Below are 17,679 nucleotides of genomic sequence, written 5' to 3' on the forward strand. Positions count from 1 at the left end.
CATTTTCAGTTTCAAGCACTTACCATAAACAGTTGCATCTACTATACAGGTGACAGATTTTCAATTTGGTTTTTCTTTGAGGCAGATATATAATCCTCATTTTCTTTTTCCTAATGAACTTTCTCATCTTTAAAATTAAACAACTTTCTCCTAAAGAGACAATTTAAAGATGGTTCATTTCATAAATGGAATTATTTCATTAAAGCTGTATCTATACAAAGGAATGTAAAATTGTTTTCATTTTTTAAATCCGTGTATTTTCAGTTTATGTCATATTGTTTAGCAGAAAGATAAAGTGACTAATGACTAATCTAGACAACCTAAAGATATCTGATCTGCTCCATATCATGCCTACCGTGACTTTTTTCACTACAACATAAAATACACTAGAAAAACTGAAATTATTCCCAGGGAATATTASATGTAGTTACCAGTAATGATTCTGTCATTAAAAAAAAAAAATCTTAAATTGAATTTCTTATACACTCTCTACTTAACAACAAGAATATGATTTAAACTGAAAATTCTTCTCATGTTGTCTGAAGAATTTTTCTTAAATGTACATCAAATGTACTTGCACAACTACAATCCATTCAAAATATGACCTGCTGCCAGGTAARTCAGGCAATGATGTAAAACTGGAATGGGAGCTTGACAAAGAGTGGGCCAGCCTTCCAGAACAGAACAGATGGTGTTCTTTCTCTTTAGATGCCACTAATGTAAATCACCTTTAAGTTGGCACATATCACAAGAAYCCTTAAAACAATCCCTGTGAATGAAAATGAAGACAAGTCACAATACAAACTATGCAAAGCTATTCTTCAGAAATTTAGGAGAGTCCAAAAGTATTTGTGCTCTCTTTTGCATTAAACTGGTGAWATTAAGGGGATTGGCTATTGTATTTTTAATAGACACACTATTAAAATTATGCTGTGAATGGCCAGGCTTGCCATTTTCTTCCCTTTTACGTTTTTTAAGACCATTGGCAGGAACAATCTGTGGGCTCTTGGATGGAGTAGCTGACCCAGGTTGAGTTGCTGGTGCAATACAACTGCACAGTCCTTCTCTGCAGCCCGAGCTCCCTGCAGCACTTGCAGAACCTGGCGTAGGTGTTGATGTTGTAGTTGTAAATGCTGGCAGACGGGCACTTCCCGTCACACGAAACAATGTTCACCTRGCAACAAGCACAAAGAGCAGTTAGCAGGGAGAATAGTTAGGGATTCTCAAGGAACTCTGAAGACATGAGGAACCCAAATCCAATGGCAAAGCAGTGAAATTTTCTCTAGCCCCTCCATCCTGCTAGATCTGAAAATAAYCTCTGAAGCACATTGCCCAGACAGGTCTCAATTTTTATATTAATGATGATTTCTCTGTCAATTTCAGTAACAGATTTTGGCTATTAACAGACACAAAGCAGCAAGTTTTGAATTTTAAAGTACTCGTAACAGCCTTGGCCTGAACACAGCACCAAATGTTCTTTCCAAAACTCCCTACAGTATTCATTTCAGTGATACTCTGATGCACTGCTGCTATACTGGGTATCAGCAAGGAGGAATAAAAGAACAAATCCTTTGGAAAGCTGAGGGGAATAATGATACCAAATTTGTAATGTAGACAGTAAGACAAATAGGCTTAAACAGTAATTTTTTTYAAATTTAATAGTCAGGATTTGTGTTTCTGTTCACTGAAACACTGAGAGTAAATTTCTTGGCTGCTCAACAGCTCACTCTACTAAATGTACTCTTGGAGTCATTTTAGAGGCTACAGCTGTTTCCCTGCTCTCTTTTATTACAGTTTTTCCAGGCTCTCTTGCACATCTCACATGAGACGTCTGTCTGCACCCTTGCTGCTGCTCTCAGCCTCGCTGCTCAGCAGGACATGGTTGGTGTCCTCCAACACTTAATCCTTTGATAGACACATGGATAGTGCCTCATTCTTCCTTCACATTTTACAGTGCCCTCATGCTGCTGCCTAAAAAAAGCTTTCAGGATCCAGGATTCCTTTCTTTGTGAAGTTGGCATTTAAACACTTTCCCTGTGCAGATGAAAAATTACACACATCTRCAGCCACTCCAACTGTAGAATTTCAGGGCAACGTTCAGTTGTATTAGTTATTTTCCATATAATAACTACATTATAGTGTGAAATGAGACAATTGACATGCACCTAAATGCATACAAAAAGAATTAGCAGCCTTTTTTTTTTTAATTGAGAAGATGATTGCTGAGTATGCAGGGAATCATTTAAACAGCTCTGTGAAAAACAGAAACCCCTGTCTCTACGACACAGATAGAGACAACGACCTTGTGGAATTTGGATTGCCTTTCTTACTTCTATTGAAAGAAATCATGATTGCTGTTTACTCACKGGTGTGTTACTCCGACAGTCGTTCTTGCGGATGGTCATCCTAACAGTCACCTTCTTACAGAATTTACCATCTTCCTTACCTGCAAATGGGCATAGATGTAAAAATATCAACTCAAATTTCCACACATTTCAGAGACAAGAATACTTCTGACCATTTTATGGGTTCAAGAGACACCAAGAAGAAAATACCCAATATATTGCTGCACATATAAAACTYTGGTGAAGTGACATTATCTGTATATTGAATAATTTTTAAAACTATTTGATTTGTTAAAGTATCTGTGTCTTTTTTTAATAACTATAAAATGTTTATTCTTCCCTCAGAAGACTTTTAAGAATTAACTGTTTTTAAAAAAWTTTGTAAAACTGATCAAACTCTCCTTTATACATTATTAACAAGGAGACTTGTTAATAATGTATAAAGTGTGTTTTCTATGAAATAAATAYAACTTTAATAGTAGCAATTTCATTCCACTGGTATAAACAAAATTTACAATAAATAACAGCAGCATCTGATGAAGAACAGGGCTTCAGGGAGCTTTGCATTTCTGTGTGTTTTTATTAAATCAAAGAACACCAGTGAACAAGTGAAWTTTTTTATTTATATTTTCATTAACATCACTTCCACAATTTTTATCATAGAATTACATACAAGGTACACRGATCAAATAAAAGAGATCACGAGAAATCATTAAATTGAATGCRGAGTCAATTTAAGGGAATCCCGAACATTGGAAGAAAAACAAAAGCGTTCAGCATGAAGTTCAGGTCTAAGAGCTCAGGAAGAACATGATCTTCTGAGGATGATCTGCTCTATGCTGGAGAAACCACATCACATTGCAGATCTGTAAGAGAAGGAACAGCCCATTCCATTAGGAGAGTTCCCACTGTTTCATACCAGATTTTACACATTTGTGATGCAGCCTCCACTGACTCTCCACTTACAAAACTGCATTTTGAGTCGAGAAATCCAGAGATGTTGCCGAAGGTGAATACTGTTAGCTCCAAAAAAAAAGGAAGGCAATAAAGGATTCATTCGTTTGACCAATACCCAATACTGAACTGTGACACAAACTACCTCTTATGTAACATCCAGTTCCCTGCTCTAATCACTGCCAAACTACTAACATGGCTTCTTAGAGAAACAGCTTTTAAATATTCCWTGGTTTGAGGTTTTTATTTGGATTTCTTTTGTTTAGGGTTTTCTGGCCTTCTTATTTTTTATTTTTTTTTCTTTTTTTAATAATTATGCAAGCCTGGTATGGTTTCTAGACATAGCAGAATTTTCTACTACAGAAARGACAGCAATAAATCTCCTTGAAAACAAATAAAAACCTACAGACAGAAATGTCTGGCTACTGCTTGACTGTCACTGAACTATATTTGCTGGGGGAAAAAAAGTAAATAAAGAAATGAGGAAAAAAATAAATTGTTTTTAAAAAAAAACCCAACTCACCGTTATTTCAAGTTTTTCACAGTTCTTTTCATGGTTCTTTCTTCTTTTACATTATACATGGTGTGTAGGGTGGAGAATTCAGTGCAGCTGTGACTATGACTTCATCCAAGCTATGGTGAAAGTACATCGCATCTCATAAAAAATAAATATATAATGCGTTTCCACGCATGCATTTTAATATCCAATGCTGGTTTTATGAGCTTTACAACAAAATAACTTTCACATGACAAACCTTACAAAACATGGGACCATTTTACATGTGTTATAACATAATGAGATTCTTTTGTACCATCTGTATGGTTGAAAATCCTTGCTTGGTTTTTGGGTTGACTCATAACACTCTGGTCACTTCAAGTGACATCAATATGAAAGAGCAGTACAGATTTTGATTTAGTAGTCCCAAAGTAATAGGTGTAGTTTAATGTAGGATGTATTGCTCAATAGTGTACAAAATCACAGTCAACATTATTTCTCTTACAGAAATTTGGAGAGTTGTTTTCACAAAATAAATGCCAAGACAAGTGTGCTCATACAGTGTTCCAACTCCAAGAATTAACATGCTTTATGAAAAAGAACAAAGATAATTCCCAATTTTCATGGAGCAAACATGCTTGCAGTTTTCAGTGTGCTGCCCTAACTATGGATGGGAATACAATTGCTTGCTTYTACTGTACATGGCACTGGAAGCAAAACTGTACAACACATCATCTGCACAAGTGTTGCTCACATAACAAGCTTTAACAAGCAAAGCAATTAGTCTCTATGTTCTAGTGCACTGTAAACATGATGGAATTAGTTCACCTTCTTTAACACAGCAATTTTACACATGCAGCAAGCTAAAGACTATGCAAGTGCTCACTACCAACAGTACATTGTTGGCTGACAACAATGCACYGCCCACACAGTGCAAAGTGAAAAACAAACCAAAATGGGAGCCACTCTGAACAACCATGAGCAGCTCTGCTACACTGCAGCTTTGGCAATGATTGGGTAACATGAGGCCTGGTGCTCCTATCAGGGAGTACATTGTTGGAAATCAACAATGATGCTGTTTGGGTTGRTCCTACTATTTCAGGAAAAGGTACCTGTGTGACAGCCAACATAGGCTGTAGGAGTGACTGGGCTAACAAGGAATGGGAGGAGCACTGACACTGGAGAACCTGGTAAGAATATTACACATTGAACAGAACACGTGTTACAGAGGATTTCCTGCAGCATGAAAACATTTGGGAGTTACTCGATTTTGGAAAACATAATTCCCCTTTAAAATGTCTGCATATTACAGGATCACAGAATGGCTGCGGTTGGAAGAGACCTCTGGAGGTCCTCTAATCCTGCCTCCCTGCTCAGGGTTTGCTGTGCCAGCAGCTGAGTACCATGTCCAGGCATTACTTGGATTGCTAAACCTCATGTGAAAACCAGGAAGAATCTCATCTATGTTGGTATAACCAAGCCAATCTGGTATCCTGAGTTTAATGTATCCTTTGGGGCTACAGCAAAGAAATAGTGTAATTTCTTCTCTAGGTTTTGATGGAGCTTCTGGCTCTTAATTTTCAAAGACCAATTAAAACTGAAAGCAAAAAATCATACTTGTCTCTAACACAAAAATACTTCAAAAGGAAATGAAATGCTGATAATCTGTCTCATAAAACATCTCCCACAATTACAACCGACTGACAGCTCTCATGGCAGGTTTGCTTGGAGTCAGAATGAACTCCATGATTCACAGAGGTACTGKGTTGGAAACAGGTGTGGAACCAAAACTCCAGGAATGTACTTGTGAATGCACCTCAGAAGTCACTGAGTTCTTCAAGGTTTTAATTTTACTTTGTGAGGCATGCCCCAGCTTCATTTACTGGYGTCTTCAACAATTAAAGACATGGTTATAATCTAAGCACAGTAGCAATATCTTCTGCCCTGATGACAAGTAGCTTAAAGGATATTTAACTGTCATACTAAATTATTCAGAAGCTGGTTTATTTGGCTTTTAGGGCGTTGAAGGGTGATGTCAGATAATTGAAAACTTATCTCAGAGAGTCTATGGAGAATTCACCACAGAACTAGGACAAGTACTTAGCACACAGGTCCACCAGAGGGAAACATCTTGGATATTATCACACCCTTACATTGGGAGCAGGGAAGAAAGCCCCAGATAAATCTTGAAGAGTTTCAATAAACTTTTTGCTAGAAGATTTARTACCAATGAGTAACACAAAAGGCACCTCCCAGCTGGCAACATATAACCCCACTGCAGTAACTGTGCAYATGGTACCATGCCAGGTAGTCACCACTGTGCAAATTCCATCCCACACAGCAGGAAACAGCTGCACTTTTCTCCAGCTCTCTCCCACTTTCAGGTCACTATTCCAATCACTTAATTYGTGTAAGTCAGATTTTTTTATTTTTTAATATTCTATTATTATGCCCAGTATAAAAGTCTCCTTTCCAGTTGCTTTCAATAAAGTTGCTCAACTTCAGCCTAAAGTCCTTCCTGAAATCAACCAAAATGTTTCAGCTATGTATCAACATGTTAAGAAAACAAGTTACTTAGCTCTTGATTTCCATTAGGAAATAGTACATGTCAAACCTGTTCTGTAGCGAATTTTTATTCTGTTTTTCTCCCCAGAGAATCTTTTTTAACTCTCACAGATAATCAAGTAAGGGGGATCTTTTAACTGCAAAATATTTTAAAAGATATCTCATGAAGGTTTCTGAACTATGCCTATTAATTACTATATTCATTATTTACAACATTTTCTTACAAACCACATAGATCAATCCATTTTTATCAATTATGAAGATATTAATGTAGGGGAAGCATGGTTTTAAGGTGTCTTTCAAAATAAAGCATTTTTTTATATTAAATGCAGTACCTAAAATTTTGAAGAGTTTTACACAAAGACTACTAAGTACTCGAGGCAGAAATTTCAGTGATCTGTCCAGCTACAATCACTGTCAGTGGAGTAAATGCTTCAAGKTTAAAGTGTTTTCTTTTGATTTAACTCCACATCTTTCAATGTTATACACATACAAAAAAAACCAGGAAAAGTTCAGCCTTTGAGACGTGAATCAAGCTCTTGTAGGAAATAAACCACTTTATAAATAAGGTGWCAAATCAGTGAGACTTGTGAGGCAGGAATTGTCATTAATCACTTACATGTTTTGCAGCATCCTTCTAAGAATGGCACAACATAGCCTCCAACCTGACCAAGAGATAAAATAAAAAGAAAAATACTTGATTTTTTCCAACATTCATTTCCACGTATCTGCACAATTAAAAATATCTCTCAGGCAAAGCTTTGCATCATTATTCAGGCAAAYGCAACACTCTGGAGAATGGATGAGGGTTTGGTAATGAAACTGGGACAGTTCTGAAGAACCAACCCACTGTTATTTGTGAGGAAGAACTGCAGCCAACCTGCTCCTTCAGGACTGCTCCCTGCTTGTGTAACACCATTCACCAAGGAATGTATCTTTCTATCCACATGTAAATGTAGAATTAGAGAGAGCAGTAAGAGAATTCTCCTTGCCTACATTTACTAGCACTCAGTCTAATCTCATTTTACAAATTCATACAGAACTTTTTTTCTTGCTCCAAAACTAGTTCATAAAACCCTATGTGTCACTGTGGAAAAGATGCTCCTGGATTTTCAGAMAATTTTTCCTTTTATTCAATGTTTTTGATCATTGTGCTGAGTCAAACTGGTATACATGGAAAATGTTAGAAAGGAGAAGTCCAGCCCAGAAAAGCATCCAAGTTCAGACACTTGTATGAAGACTAGATTGATCTTACAAGCCTCAATGAAAAAAAAAATAATTAAAAGTTTAAGAATAAGAAGAGGTGAGTCCAGCTGTGTCACTCAGCAATCTGATGACACAGTAGTCTCATGTGTGGTTAYAGTTTTTACTTTTAAATGTCTGGGCAAAAACACAGGCACTGCATAAATTTATAATTTCTCCCTTTTTGAGGTAAAAGCATCTTTTGTCMGACTTAAGTCTTTTCATGCAAATGTAAATCACAGCTGGAATGAAAACAGTGTCTTGTACACTGACCTTCACACATTCAGTTTCATTAAAGGGTGGGCAGCCAACTGCAGAGGAAACCAGAACTGGTCCTATTGCCGTGTCAGTGCATTCATATCTGATGCAGTTTGAAATCCAAACAGCRCCAGGCTGTTAARAATTGCAAAACAAAAACTTTACTCAGCAACTCAGCAAAAACAGCAGTTCAAGTAACTAAACAACACCACTGAATGAGATCCCACCTGAATGAACAGTACTGGATACAGCAAAACATAATTTAGATACATATTAAAGTTCTGTTTAAGTACTGTATTTGCAAGTCCAATAAAAACTACATAATGTTAAGCAGGTTCTAAAATAGGTGAGTTGATGGTAATTCTCCGCTATATATCAGAATCCTTTAATTTTTGGTGACAGCTATATGGTTGTYTCTCCAAAAAATTAATGCTGTGTACATGCAAAACTGTTCTAAGTATTTGGCCAAATAAACCTCTTTTCTGCACATTTTATATGGCAAGATGTATACAGAATTTAATTATTTTTTGTTTACTCCTCAATATTCTGAGGGAATAAAATGTGCAAACTCACCTTAAAACTGGCAGCTGTGCCATTGCTGAAAGTGTGGAGACAAGACAAGTTCTTGCAGCTACCACAGCAAGTTGTTAAATCTTTTGGAGGCTGATAGACTTGGTTCTGCCAAAATCAAATAGATTATTCCTTGTATGAGGCCATTTTGTAGCTCAACATTTTACTACTGTAACAAGCAGATTTTTTTTTTTTCAGGTATCTGATTTTAGGGATATTTTTAAAATATCTTTCAAGCCCACATCGCTTACATTTGCCTGCACCGCACATTCGTGAGGCTTTTACAAAACACCTTTGATCTTAATTGAAGTAAAAAGGAAGGAGCTCCAAATCTGAGTGAATGACATGATCTTYCTACCATTTTAAATGTAAGTGACAGCTTACTTCGAGTACCATTGAAATTTTGACTTTTTACACATTAGACATCAAGTAAGCATAAAATTATTTTTAAAATTTATGTACAATATTCCCATAGTAATGTATCATATTTTGTAAAAGGACAACATAACATCTGCTTATTTTATAAAGCTGTTTTCACCACATTTAGAATTCTTCTACTTATAATTACTCTCTTCCTAATTCTTATTAGCAGCTAATGCCTGCCAGGAATTTKTACCAGTTTGCACATAATGCAGCTGAAGTTCTGCAGGGATGCAAGGAGGCAGCATGCCATTGACCCAGTGAGGCAGCCACTCTATATTTTAGTTTGTGTGAGATTTAYACAGCAGAGAAAACATGGAGGGAGWGAGGCTTTTATAAACTTCCATCAGAATTTTGGTAGCACATCATTAGAGGGAGATATTCTAATTACTCTTTTCAGCTTGCTCCATGACTGTCCTCTGCTCAACGAAACCCATCCCAATGTAATTCAGGCCACCAGTCACAACATGCACTTCTATATTTCTGAATTTCTTACAGCTTTGCACTTGACAGCGCAGTCTATAGAAGATGTGTTTATTTTGTAGTATTTAGTGGAAGGATCAATCACATCTGTGCAATAAGAAATATGGCAAACACCATCTGCACTGTGTTCCACGATTCTCTGCCCAGGAAGCAGCACACCTCTCTCACTGCTCAGGCAAACTTTGTCTCTCACTGCAAGAAAACACAAACAGCATGCACAGGACAACCAACTTGGCATCAAAACTCCACTAAAAATGTGAAACAGGAATGGAAAAAGATACTCTATTTATTATAGAATTATGGGCCAACATAATTAACAGTTACTGTTAATTAACAGAACAAACAACAGTAACTGTTCAAACAAACCGTTAATAGTAATCTAATGCTTTACTACAGTGGCCACATTATTTCAAATACAGCCATGCATGAAATCTAAATAAGTATATAATATTCTATTAACTGCACCAAATGACRGTGCAGGCTTCTTCAACTGTTTTGTTTTGGAAGACTTCTTCAGGATAAGAAATGCATATTAGAAAAGTCTATTTTTTCCATAGAGGAGAATTAGCCCTATTTGTGATTTATGTCAGTTAATCCTGTCCTCTTCAGTGTCATGTTCAAAGTGAATACCTGATTTTTAATTCCTAATTCCTTTTAGCACTTGAAAGGCTATTTCTTTGAGTTAAATTATTTTCTGACTTACCACATTTGTACTTCACACAGTTACAGACATTTTCTGTACTGTTCAGAAACAGTTCATCTATCTGAAGTTTCTGCCCCTAAGGGTATAAAAGCAGAAAAAAAATTATGCATAAAGTAATTTTTCTTATCTATATGATCTTTTTCTTTTAAGCAACTTTTCTTCAGAATTTGGGTATCAGTATCTCTTGAAGGCTCTGTTTAGTCAGCAGCCTGAGTGCATGATACAWTAATAAATTCACCATAACAAATAGTATTAGGAAACAGTGATGCTTTAAAACATTTAGTTCCAACACTTTAAACCCAAAATGTTACCCTGAATTATCCTCTGTACGTGAAAGCAGTCCTATTTCCCAATATACTGGGGCAGAATATAGTAATAAAAAGCTCTGGAAATATCAGTGCTGTACAGCCATTTTATTCTGCAAGGTATTTAGACTTAGCTGGCTTCTTAAAACTGGATATGTCTTAGAGTAAAATAATTTTAAAAAAGAGGTAGTGACATGGCATTTCATATTTCACTGTTATTCAGATAGTGATAAATAGATTTATTAAGAAATTAATAAAATAATACAAACAAAGATAAATTTCATACCAGTTTGCACTGAGGTTTGGGGATTGTTTCGCATGCACATTCTAAAACAAAATACAACAGCAGAAACATCAATTTAGCAAGTTATATGCCATTTCCTTACAACAGAGAGAACAACAATTCCAGATTTTAAAGTCAGCAAACCCAAAAGTTAGTAAACCAAATAGACTAACTCTTACAACATTGTCAAGATAGTAAATCACCCAGTTTGGACAGGCACAGGATGCAAGTAAAGCAAGACAGGAAGATTAGGAAGTTGTGTACAATGAAATGACTTTTCTGTATCMTTTGTTCATAAGCAGTTCACAATTGGCTGAAACCAGATTCAAAACCGAGAGCGCAAAGGTGTGGTCACTTGTCCCAGTGTCTTATTGTCTGTCTAATTCAGCTCTAATGAAAATCAGTGATTTTACCACATGTCCGGAAGGGGCAGCACTTCTCTGGGCTCCACACCTCCACCAGAGACATGCCAAGCATGCACTTGAATTCAGGACAACGATGTATTTCACACACTAAAATTAAAGGAAAGAAAGTCCAATAAACGCAGTGTTGTTGTGTTTGGATGAATGGAAATATTAATCAAGATAGCAAAGTACATATACTAAATACATTAGGAGAACATCTTACTTGAAAAGACTAATAGTAGAAATTTAATTGTTGGCYATCAGGTAATAGTAGCATGGAGCACAAATACTCTAGACAAATATTTAAATAATTTAAAATATCCAGAATTTGAGGCCTGAAACTACTCACTTGTCTCCATGATAGAGATCTTCAGATAATGCTTTACATACGTAAAATTTTAAATGCAAAGATTATTTGTTCAGGAGTACAGGTGATAGCTYGCTTATATGCAAAAGTGGAGCTCCATCTCTAATCCACCATTTTTGACGCTGAACATCCACCGTACAAAATTTCCCATGTTCTGTTACTTTAAATATTAAAATCAAGTCAAACTTACTACACTGGTATGTAGGACAACACCTATCAGTAGTGTTGCCATCCACAATAAGAACTTCTCCTTCTTGACATCTGGGTATTTGATCCGAGCAAGCCCCGCATGCTGGAGAAAGCAATTATTTAAATATAAAATATTGGAAGAAATTTTACTACTGCCTAGAAAGCATGCCTGTAAGTCTGTCACAGACTCATGAGAAAGAGAACAGAGATGCTCTGCTTTCACTGCTTACAGACCCTATAATTTTCAATGCAGTTTGCCTTTTCTTTTGTCCCCAGACATAAAGATTTAATACATTTTTTTGAGAGCAAACATGATTTTCACTCCCTCTCCTGTTATGAAAAAATTTGCTAGGTTTTCTCTCTAAGTCACGSTGTTGTTTTTTTCAGGACTATTTGATCCCTAATAATAAAGGACATCTCCTGTGATCCCAGTATTATCCTCCCAGTTGAAACACATATGAAAACCACAGGAACATTTCAGTATGTGCAGTGCRAAGACTCATTTTATCAAAACAGAATCAAAAGGATATCCTGCAGGCATTGAGAAGAGCCAAACACAGCCCACTGCTATCACATGATCAAAGAAATTCCATGATAACTGCGGATTACACTTCTGTAATTTATGTTTTCTATTAACAGGGAAGGGCCTTTGAATCACATATGCCTGTTCAAAAATAAACTCAGTAACTCCTCATTATCACCTTGTTATCAAACAGAAAACAATTGTATAGTAAGATCTGAGCTCCTTTAGTAATGACAAAAGTGCAATTTTTTATTGCTTTAAGACCAATTAAAGGCCAAACCCCAAAAGAGAGAAATAAATATGCATAAATACTCTAATACGGAATATTTGTCATCAATTAAGATGGACCATAGCTGATAGAGCAGGATMTAGGCAATAAAAGCATAAATGACTTCAGTCTTTCAGATAAAATATTCATGAATCTAGTTCACACACTGCACAAGGACAATCTCTGAAAGATCCTGAATTCCCTCATCCACAGACCCCACCACCACTTCCCTACATGACCCAGGGACACTACTCAGTAGCAGAAAGCTGATCTGTGACTCTTGATGGTTGATACCATTTATTATGCTTTAGAAAATTAATGTTGGTTTTTGGGGTTTTTTTTTAGCCACTTTCAAGCCTTACTATGCTGGGAGAGCTAAAGGAAGTACAAAGAGCTTAAACTGGCAAGATAGTAACTGACATCATTGCATATGCAAACCCACACTTATAACCTCAACCAGAAGGCTACTGTACCACATAWATAGGAAATGCAGCAGGTATTCTCCACTCGAGCAGCAATTAGCGTTTGATCATCTTGGCAGCTTGGCATCTGCTCCAATGTCTCACACTTTTCTGGATCACATTCTGAAAAAAGTGCAACAGGTGYATTCCTTTAGATGAAGTCCAGCATTCCTCCTTTGTTATGCCATATCCCAAGGAAAGGCAGCTCAGAGCAGAGGTGTACTGCAAACTGCTTCAGAAAAACTTTTGCTTTGCATCACATCTTGCCTGATTATTTAACACAGAGTYGCATCACATCTGCTCAAACTGAGGCACAGACCAACCCAAGCTTTAGACAAATGCAAATGACCATAATAACTATGGCATCTGCACCAACTACCCTTTTCCCTCTAAGCTGATGTATTTAGTTTACTCATTCTTTTACACTGTGCACTTTTTCACCTTTCAAAGGACACCTACCACAAACGTAGCTGGGACAACAGGAATCTTCACTGTAGTAGGTAACTAACTTTTCCAAGGCGCTACACTCAGGGATTAGGAGTTCACAGAGACTCTGATTACAAACTGTTATAAAGGGGACAAAAGAAAGAATAAGCACCTTCTCAACTATGCATTTGTAAGTCAAGTTAGAGCGGTGGCAAGAAGTATTTACAGTTAGATATCCCAAAACTTCACATCACAGGCATATAAAAGTGACTGTGGAGCAGCAWAATGCCCCATCTCCATGGAGCTAATGTGAAACGAGAGCTGAGTCCTTGTGAGAATTTAAAAAAACAAACCCCCTCTTGAAAACTCAGTGCAACTTCATGACAGGTGGTCAAAACATGCAAATTGCTTGCACTTTGTTTCTGAAGATGGACTTTCTAAGCTAAGGAAGAATTAAAAAAAGAAAAGCTTTTTTTGTCACATTTTACTACTCACTTGTCAATTAGATAAACAATCATTTGAGTTGTTTTTTCTTCCTCAGAATTGCCTAGATCATTTGTTTGCATTTAGATATTAAAAATAAAACAGTAATCACTACACTTGAGGGAAACACAATTCATATTCAAACAAACACAGTGCTATTTCTGTCCTCCTCCTATTCCTCTGGCTGTCCCCCAAAACCTACTGGATATTGAGTAAAACAGTACAAAGTTTCTACAGTTTTCTATGTAATTGAAAAATTCAGTAATTTCCATTTGCTTCAAAAGCAGCATGTCTAATGTGAAAACAAACCACAGAGAAAGGAAATCTGCATATTCTGGTGGGCAGTATTCATAACCATGAAGGAATACTTACTACAGATCTTCTGAGGACAGCATGTCTGATCATCAGGAACAAGCAAGGCCACTTCAGCAAATCGCTGACAGTCTAAATTGTGGATGTCTGAACAGTTGTGTTCCACTGGGATAATGGTCTCACTGTCAACACATTTTTGCATGCAGCACCCACTCAAAGAAGTTTTCCAGATCTCACCCACAGCATGAGGTGYTCCTGAGCTGTCTGTACAAGCTAGATCAGGACAACAGAAAACAGAAGTAATTCCTTTTTAATTCCACTTCTGATTGCCATTTTTTTCATAGTGGATATGGATCTATGAAGCATAAAATTAAGAGTTTTAAAGGCCTGACTATGTCCATCACCCCACAAAAAAAGTGAGCAACAGTCTGGAACTGAGTTTTTCTAGCAAAGCAAGACACCCAACACCTTCCAGAAGATCCAGACCTCCAACTTGTTTTGTGTCTCCACTGCGAGGCCAGTCACTTAAAATCCCAACCCAATCCTTCATTTTAAAAGTAATGACCTGAAGTTTACTTTTGTATTTCACATATGTCAAAACTATTATTAATTTATAGTGCYTTGGTGCTCTGATCTATCACAAACTGCATCTTTAAGATCTGTGTTGTTAGGGAGAAGAATTGGTGCGCCCAGCACACCATTATTTGGTGTGCTGAGGCAGAACTGCAATGAAAACAAACATGAATGCTGGCAGGRCATACACATATATTATTCAAAACATGTCATTATCTGTTGCTGCATTTGAATGCCATTGGGTATCAAAAGGTTGGACCCTTGGCAAAGGGTGTGAGTGAAAAGGAAGCCAAGACTAACACACTTAGAACACTAGAATACATAAATTTAAGCAAAGACTTTGAAGAACATCCTCCAGCTGAGAGAAGGTGAGCAAAACTGTTTATCACAAGGTGCCTGCTCACCTGCACAGTTAATGCTCACTGAACATCTACAGTCCTCAAAAGAATGACATATTCAGAACTCACACAACACCAAACCAGAACTCAACTCATGAATAATGAAGTATCTGACCACCAACTTGCAGATAATAAAGAAGAAAATCACATCCAAATATACCACATTTTTCTTCAGGAATACAGACAGCAGTATGAGTCCGGTGAAGGATGGTCCCTGCAGMGCAGACGCAGCCTTCTGTCAGCACAGAGCAGGAGCCTGAATCCAGAGAAGCAAGCTCTTTATTTTGACAGCTCTCTGGAACTTCACAGGCTGCTATGCAAGGCTGGTAGGAGAAGTTTTCAGAGCAGGGGAAGGCTAGGAAGGAAATCAATCAGACATTGTTCAATTTGTAATCCCATGAGGCAACCCAGCCTCAGAAAGGACATTATTGTCYTCTTGTCAACTTCCTATGCTTGTTGATTCAGTTGGATCTACCAACCTGAGACACCAACACAAACAATTAAAACATAAGGAATCTGCAAGCACTTTTACTTTTCTTCTTGTAATGACATTTTCGTGAAGCTTTGGTTTGCATTTTGGCAGCTGGTACATCAAACCATGCAGCAGTGTTGACACAAAAGAATTCAAACTTCAAAAACATTTTCCAATACTACACAATCATGGAGTATTCTGAATAATTTGCAGAGGCCAAAGAAAATGCATCATTGTGGTATAAAAATAAGTGGGATGTGTCCCTTCACAATGGATGGGCTCCATATTTACAGCTATATTTTGTAAGAGCTCCTGTCAACAGTTTCTTGCTAATAAAATCCATACAAACTAGAGAATTCTTTTTTAAGAAAGGCTGTTTTAAGCATTAGACTACAAGACTAGTATCCACAAGGTCTTGTGACACCCCTTCAGGAMGCCTGTACACACATACACACCTTTAATCATGTTAGAAAAGACATCACACATGATTTCTATGTACGATTTCTCTTATTTTGGGGGGATCATGCTTCACCAGTAAGTCTTCCCATCTTCAAGTACCAAACCCACAGACGTTGTCATGTTATCACTGCAGAGGCTTTACCTAGATGATCACGGGCAGCACAAGTAGATGCTGCAATCCAGCTACAGATCTCTTTTGGCCTTATATTTGAGTGTTTCTATGGGAGAAGTTTTCTGCCAGGATGGACTAAACTCTCAGGTTTGACTTCTTAATCTCCACCTAATCTCCAAATATTTAATTTCTTTAATCCCTATTCCAAAGACACAGCTTTCTGCATCAAAGTACATGAAGGCTCAAGCATTGAGTTACTCATATATACTATATGTATATGTACTAATATATACATATAGTAACTCTCAAATTAGGTGAATTTTGCCTCTGTGAACACTAGAGGTGCACACACATACAGAAAACTTACGGCAGTAATCAGAGCTCCTCCACTCTATACAAATATTGAATTTGTTGCACATTGCCACATAGGCAGCCAGTGAAACACACGGATTTTGAATGTATTCAGTGTCTCCAGCCCATATATCACAGAATAGCTCAGGTGGAATCTAACAAAGAAAAAAGAAAGAGATGGCACCTTTACAGAGCTATGCAATGTAGGAAAAACACTGACCTTTTAAAATATCAGCTACAAAGAAGCCAGGAGTTCTTGGTTCATGGGACGCCTTCATTGGCGTACAAAGATAATCCACAAGTATTGAAATGTAAGACTTCCCAAATGTTGACATGATTTTATTGCTTAGTTTCTTCTCTTATAAGTGCTAAGGTAAAAGGTAATACACTCATCCTAATAGAAAGCACAATTATTTTGTTCCTTCTTATCTCTACATTTGTATCTATTTTAGGCCTCCTCTTCATCAGTATTAACTGTATACAAAAGGTCATAYGGTAAGTGTACTCACATGACAACAAATAATCTATTTGCACACCAGGAGTTTCTTATTTGCCTTAGGCTTGTTCTCAAGGGTCTGTTCTACCCTCTCATGTCTCCAAGCTGGAACTCTGTCTCTAGAGCCTTTGAGAATGCAGGCTCTCAGATTACCTATTGCAATTTGGGACTTGTTAAATGACTGAAGGCTTAAGGATTAATTAAATTCTAAAACTATTTTCTTCTATGGTTTTCTACATCTTATTGATGCAGCTTAATTATCTGTGACTGTTTTACAAATTATGTGGTATTTCAAAACTAAAAGAAATAAAATTCTAGAAGTTACTTATTGCAACTCTCCTATCAAGGTGCCATACTCAGCAATTACTTTTACCTTGCAACTGTAGGCATACAAAAAACCACATCTCTCATTCAGCCGATATAGTTACATGCAGTCTCACATTAATGAAACCACCAAGAATACAGAATTGTATCCGAACTGCAGCTCCCTCAAAATGTAAGCTTTGAAATAGTTAACATACATAGGGGTGACAGCTGCTGAAGGTCTGGTTCAACACCATTCTTAAGCACTCGGAGCAGTCCGTGACTGAGCAATTAGTTTCCTGATGCCTGTCTTCTCCAACATACTTCAACGTGTCTGGCACTTGCCAGCTGTCTATAAAAGTCAGTGGTGAGCTGCTTTGACTTAAAACTGTTCTGTTGGGTAGCATCAAGTCATTTTCCAAGCTTCTATCACAAAACCCTATGAAATACCAGAAGGG

General features: G+C 37.1%; 1 protein-coding gene across 1 annotated transcript in view; it reads right to left on the bottom strand.

Moving 5' to 3' along the window:
* Positions 1 to 973: 973 nt before the first annotated feature.
* OTOG (otogelin) overlaps positions 974 to 17,679 on the bottom strand; it is a 91,615-nt gene continuing 74,909 nt past the window's right edge. The window contains exons 41-56 of the mRNA XM_057369299.1: positions 17,440 to 17,660; positions 16,439 to 16,577; positions 15,189 to 15,383; positions 14,118 to 14,330; positions 13,296 to 13,400; positions 12,849 to 12,959; positions 11,586 to 11,687; positions 11,038 to 11,136; positions 10,628 to 10,668; positions 10,037 to 10,112; positions 9,347 to 9,525; positions 8,434 to 8,538; positions 7,876 to 7,995; positions 6,980 to 7,025; positions 2,367 to 2,446; positions 974 to 1,174 (exon numbers count right to left, since the gene is read on the bottom strand). Coding sequence (XP_057225282.1) covers positions 974 to 1,174; positions 2,367 to 2,446; positions 6,980 to 7,025; positions 7,876 to 7,995; positions 8,434 to 8,538; positions 9,347 to 9,525; positions 10,037 to 10,112; positions 10,628 to 10,668; positions 11,038 to 11,136; positions 11,586 to 11,687; positions 12,849 to 12,959; positions 13,296 to 13,400; positions 14,118 to 14,330; positions 15,189 to 15,383; positions 16,439 to 16,577; positions 17,440 to 17,660 — 2,033 coding nt within the window. The remainder of the gene's footprint in view (positions 1,175 to 2,366; positions 2,447 to 6,979; positions 7,026 to 7,875; positions 7,996 to 8,433; positions 8,539 to 9,346; positions 9,526 to 10,036; positions 10,113 to 10,627; positions 10,669 to 11,037; positions 11,137 to 11,585; positions 11,688 to 12,848; positions 12,960 to 13,295; positions 13,401 to 14,117; positions 14,331 to 15,188; positions 15,384 to 16,438; positions 16,578 to 17,439; positions 17,661 to 17,679) is intronic.

Source organism: Malurus melanocephalus, unplaced genomic scaffold (genome assembly GCF_030028575.1).
Source record: "Malurus melanocephalus ecotype Western Australia unplaced genomic scaffold, MMel_1.1 scaffold_106, whole genome shotgun sequence".
In the NCBI taxonomy this organism is placed as follows: Eukaryota; Metazoa; Chordata; class Aves; order Passeriformes; family Maluridae; genus Malurus; species Malurus melanocephalus.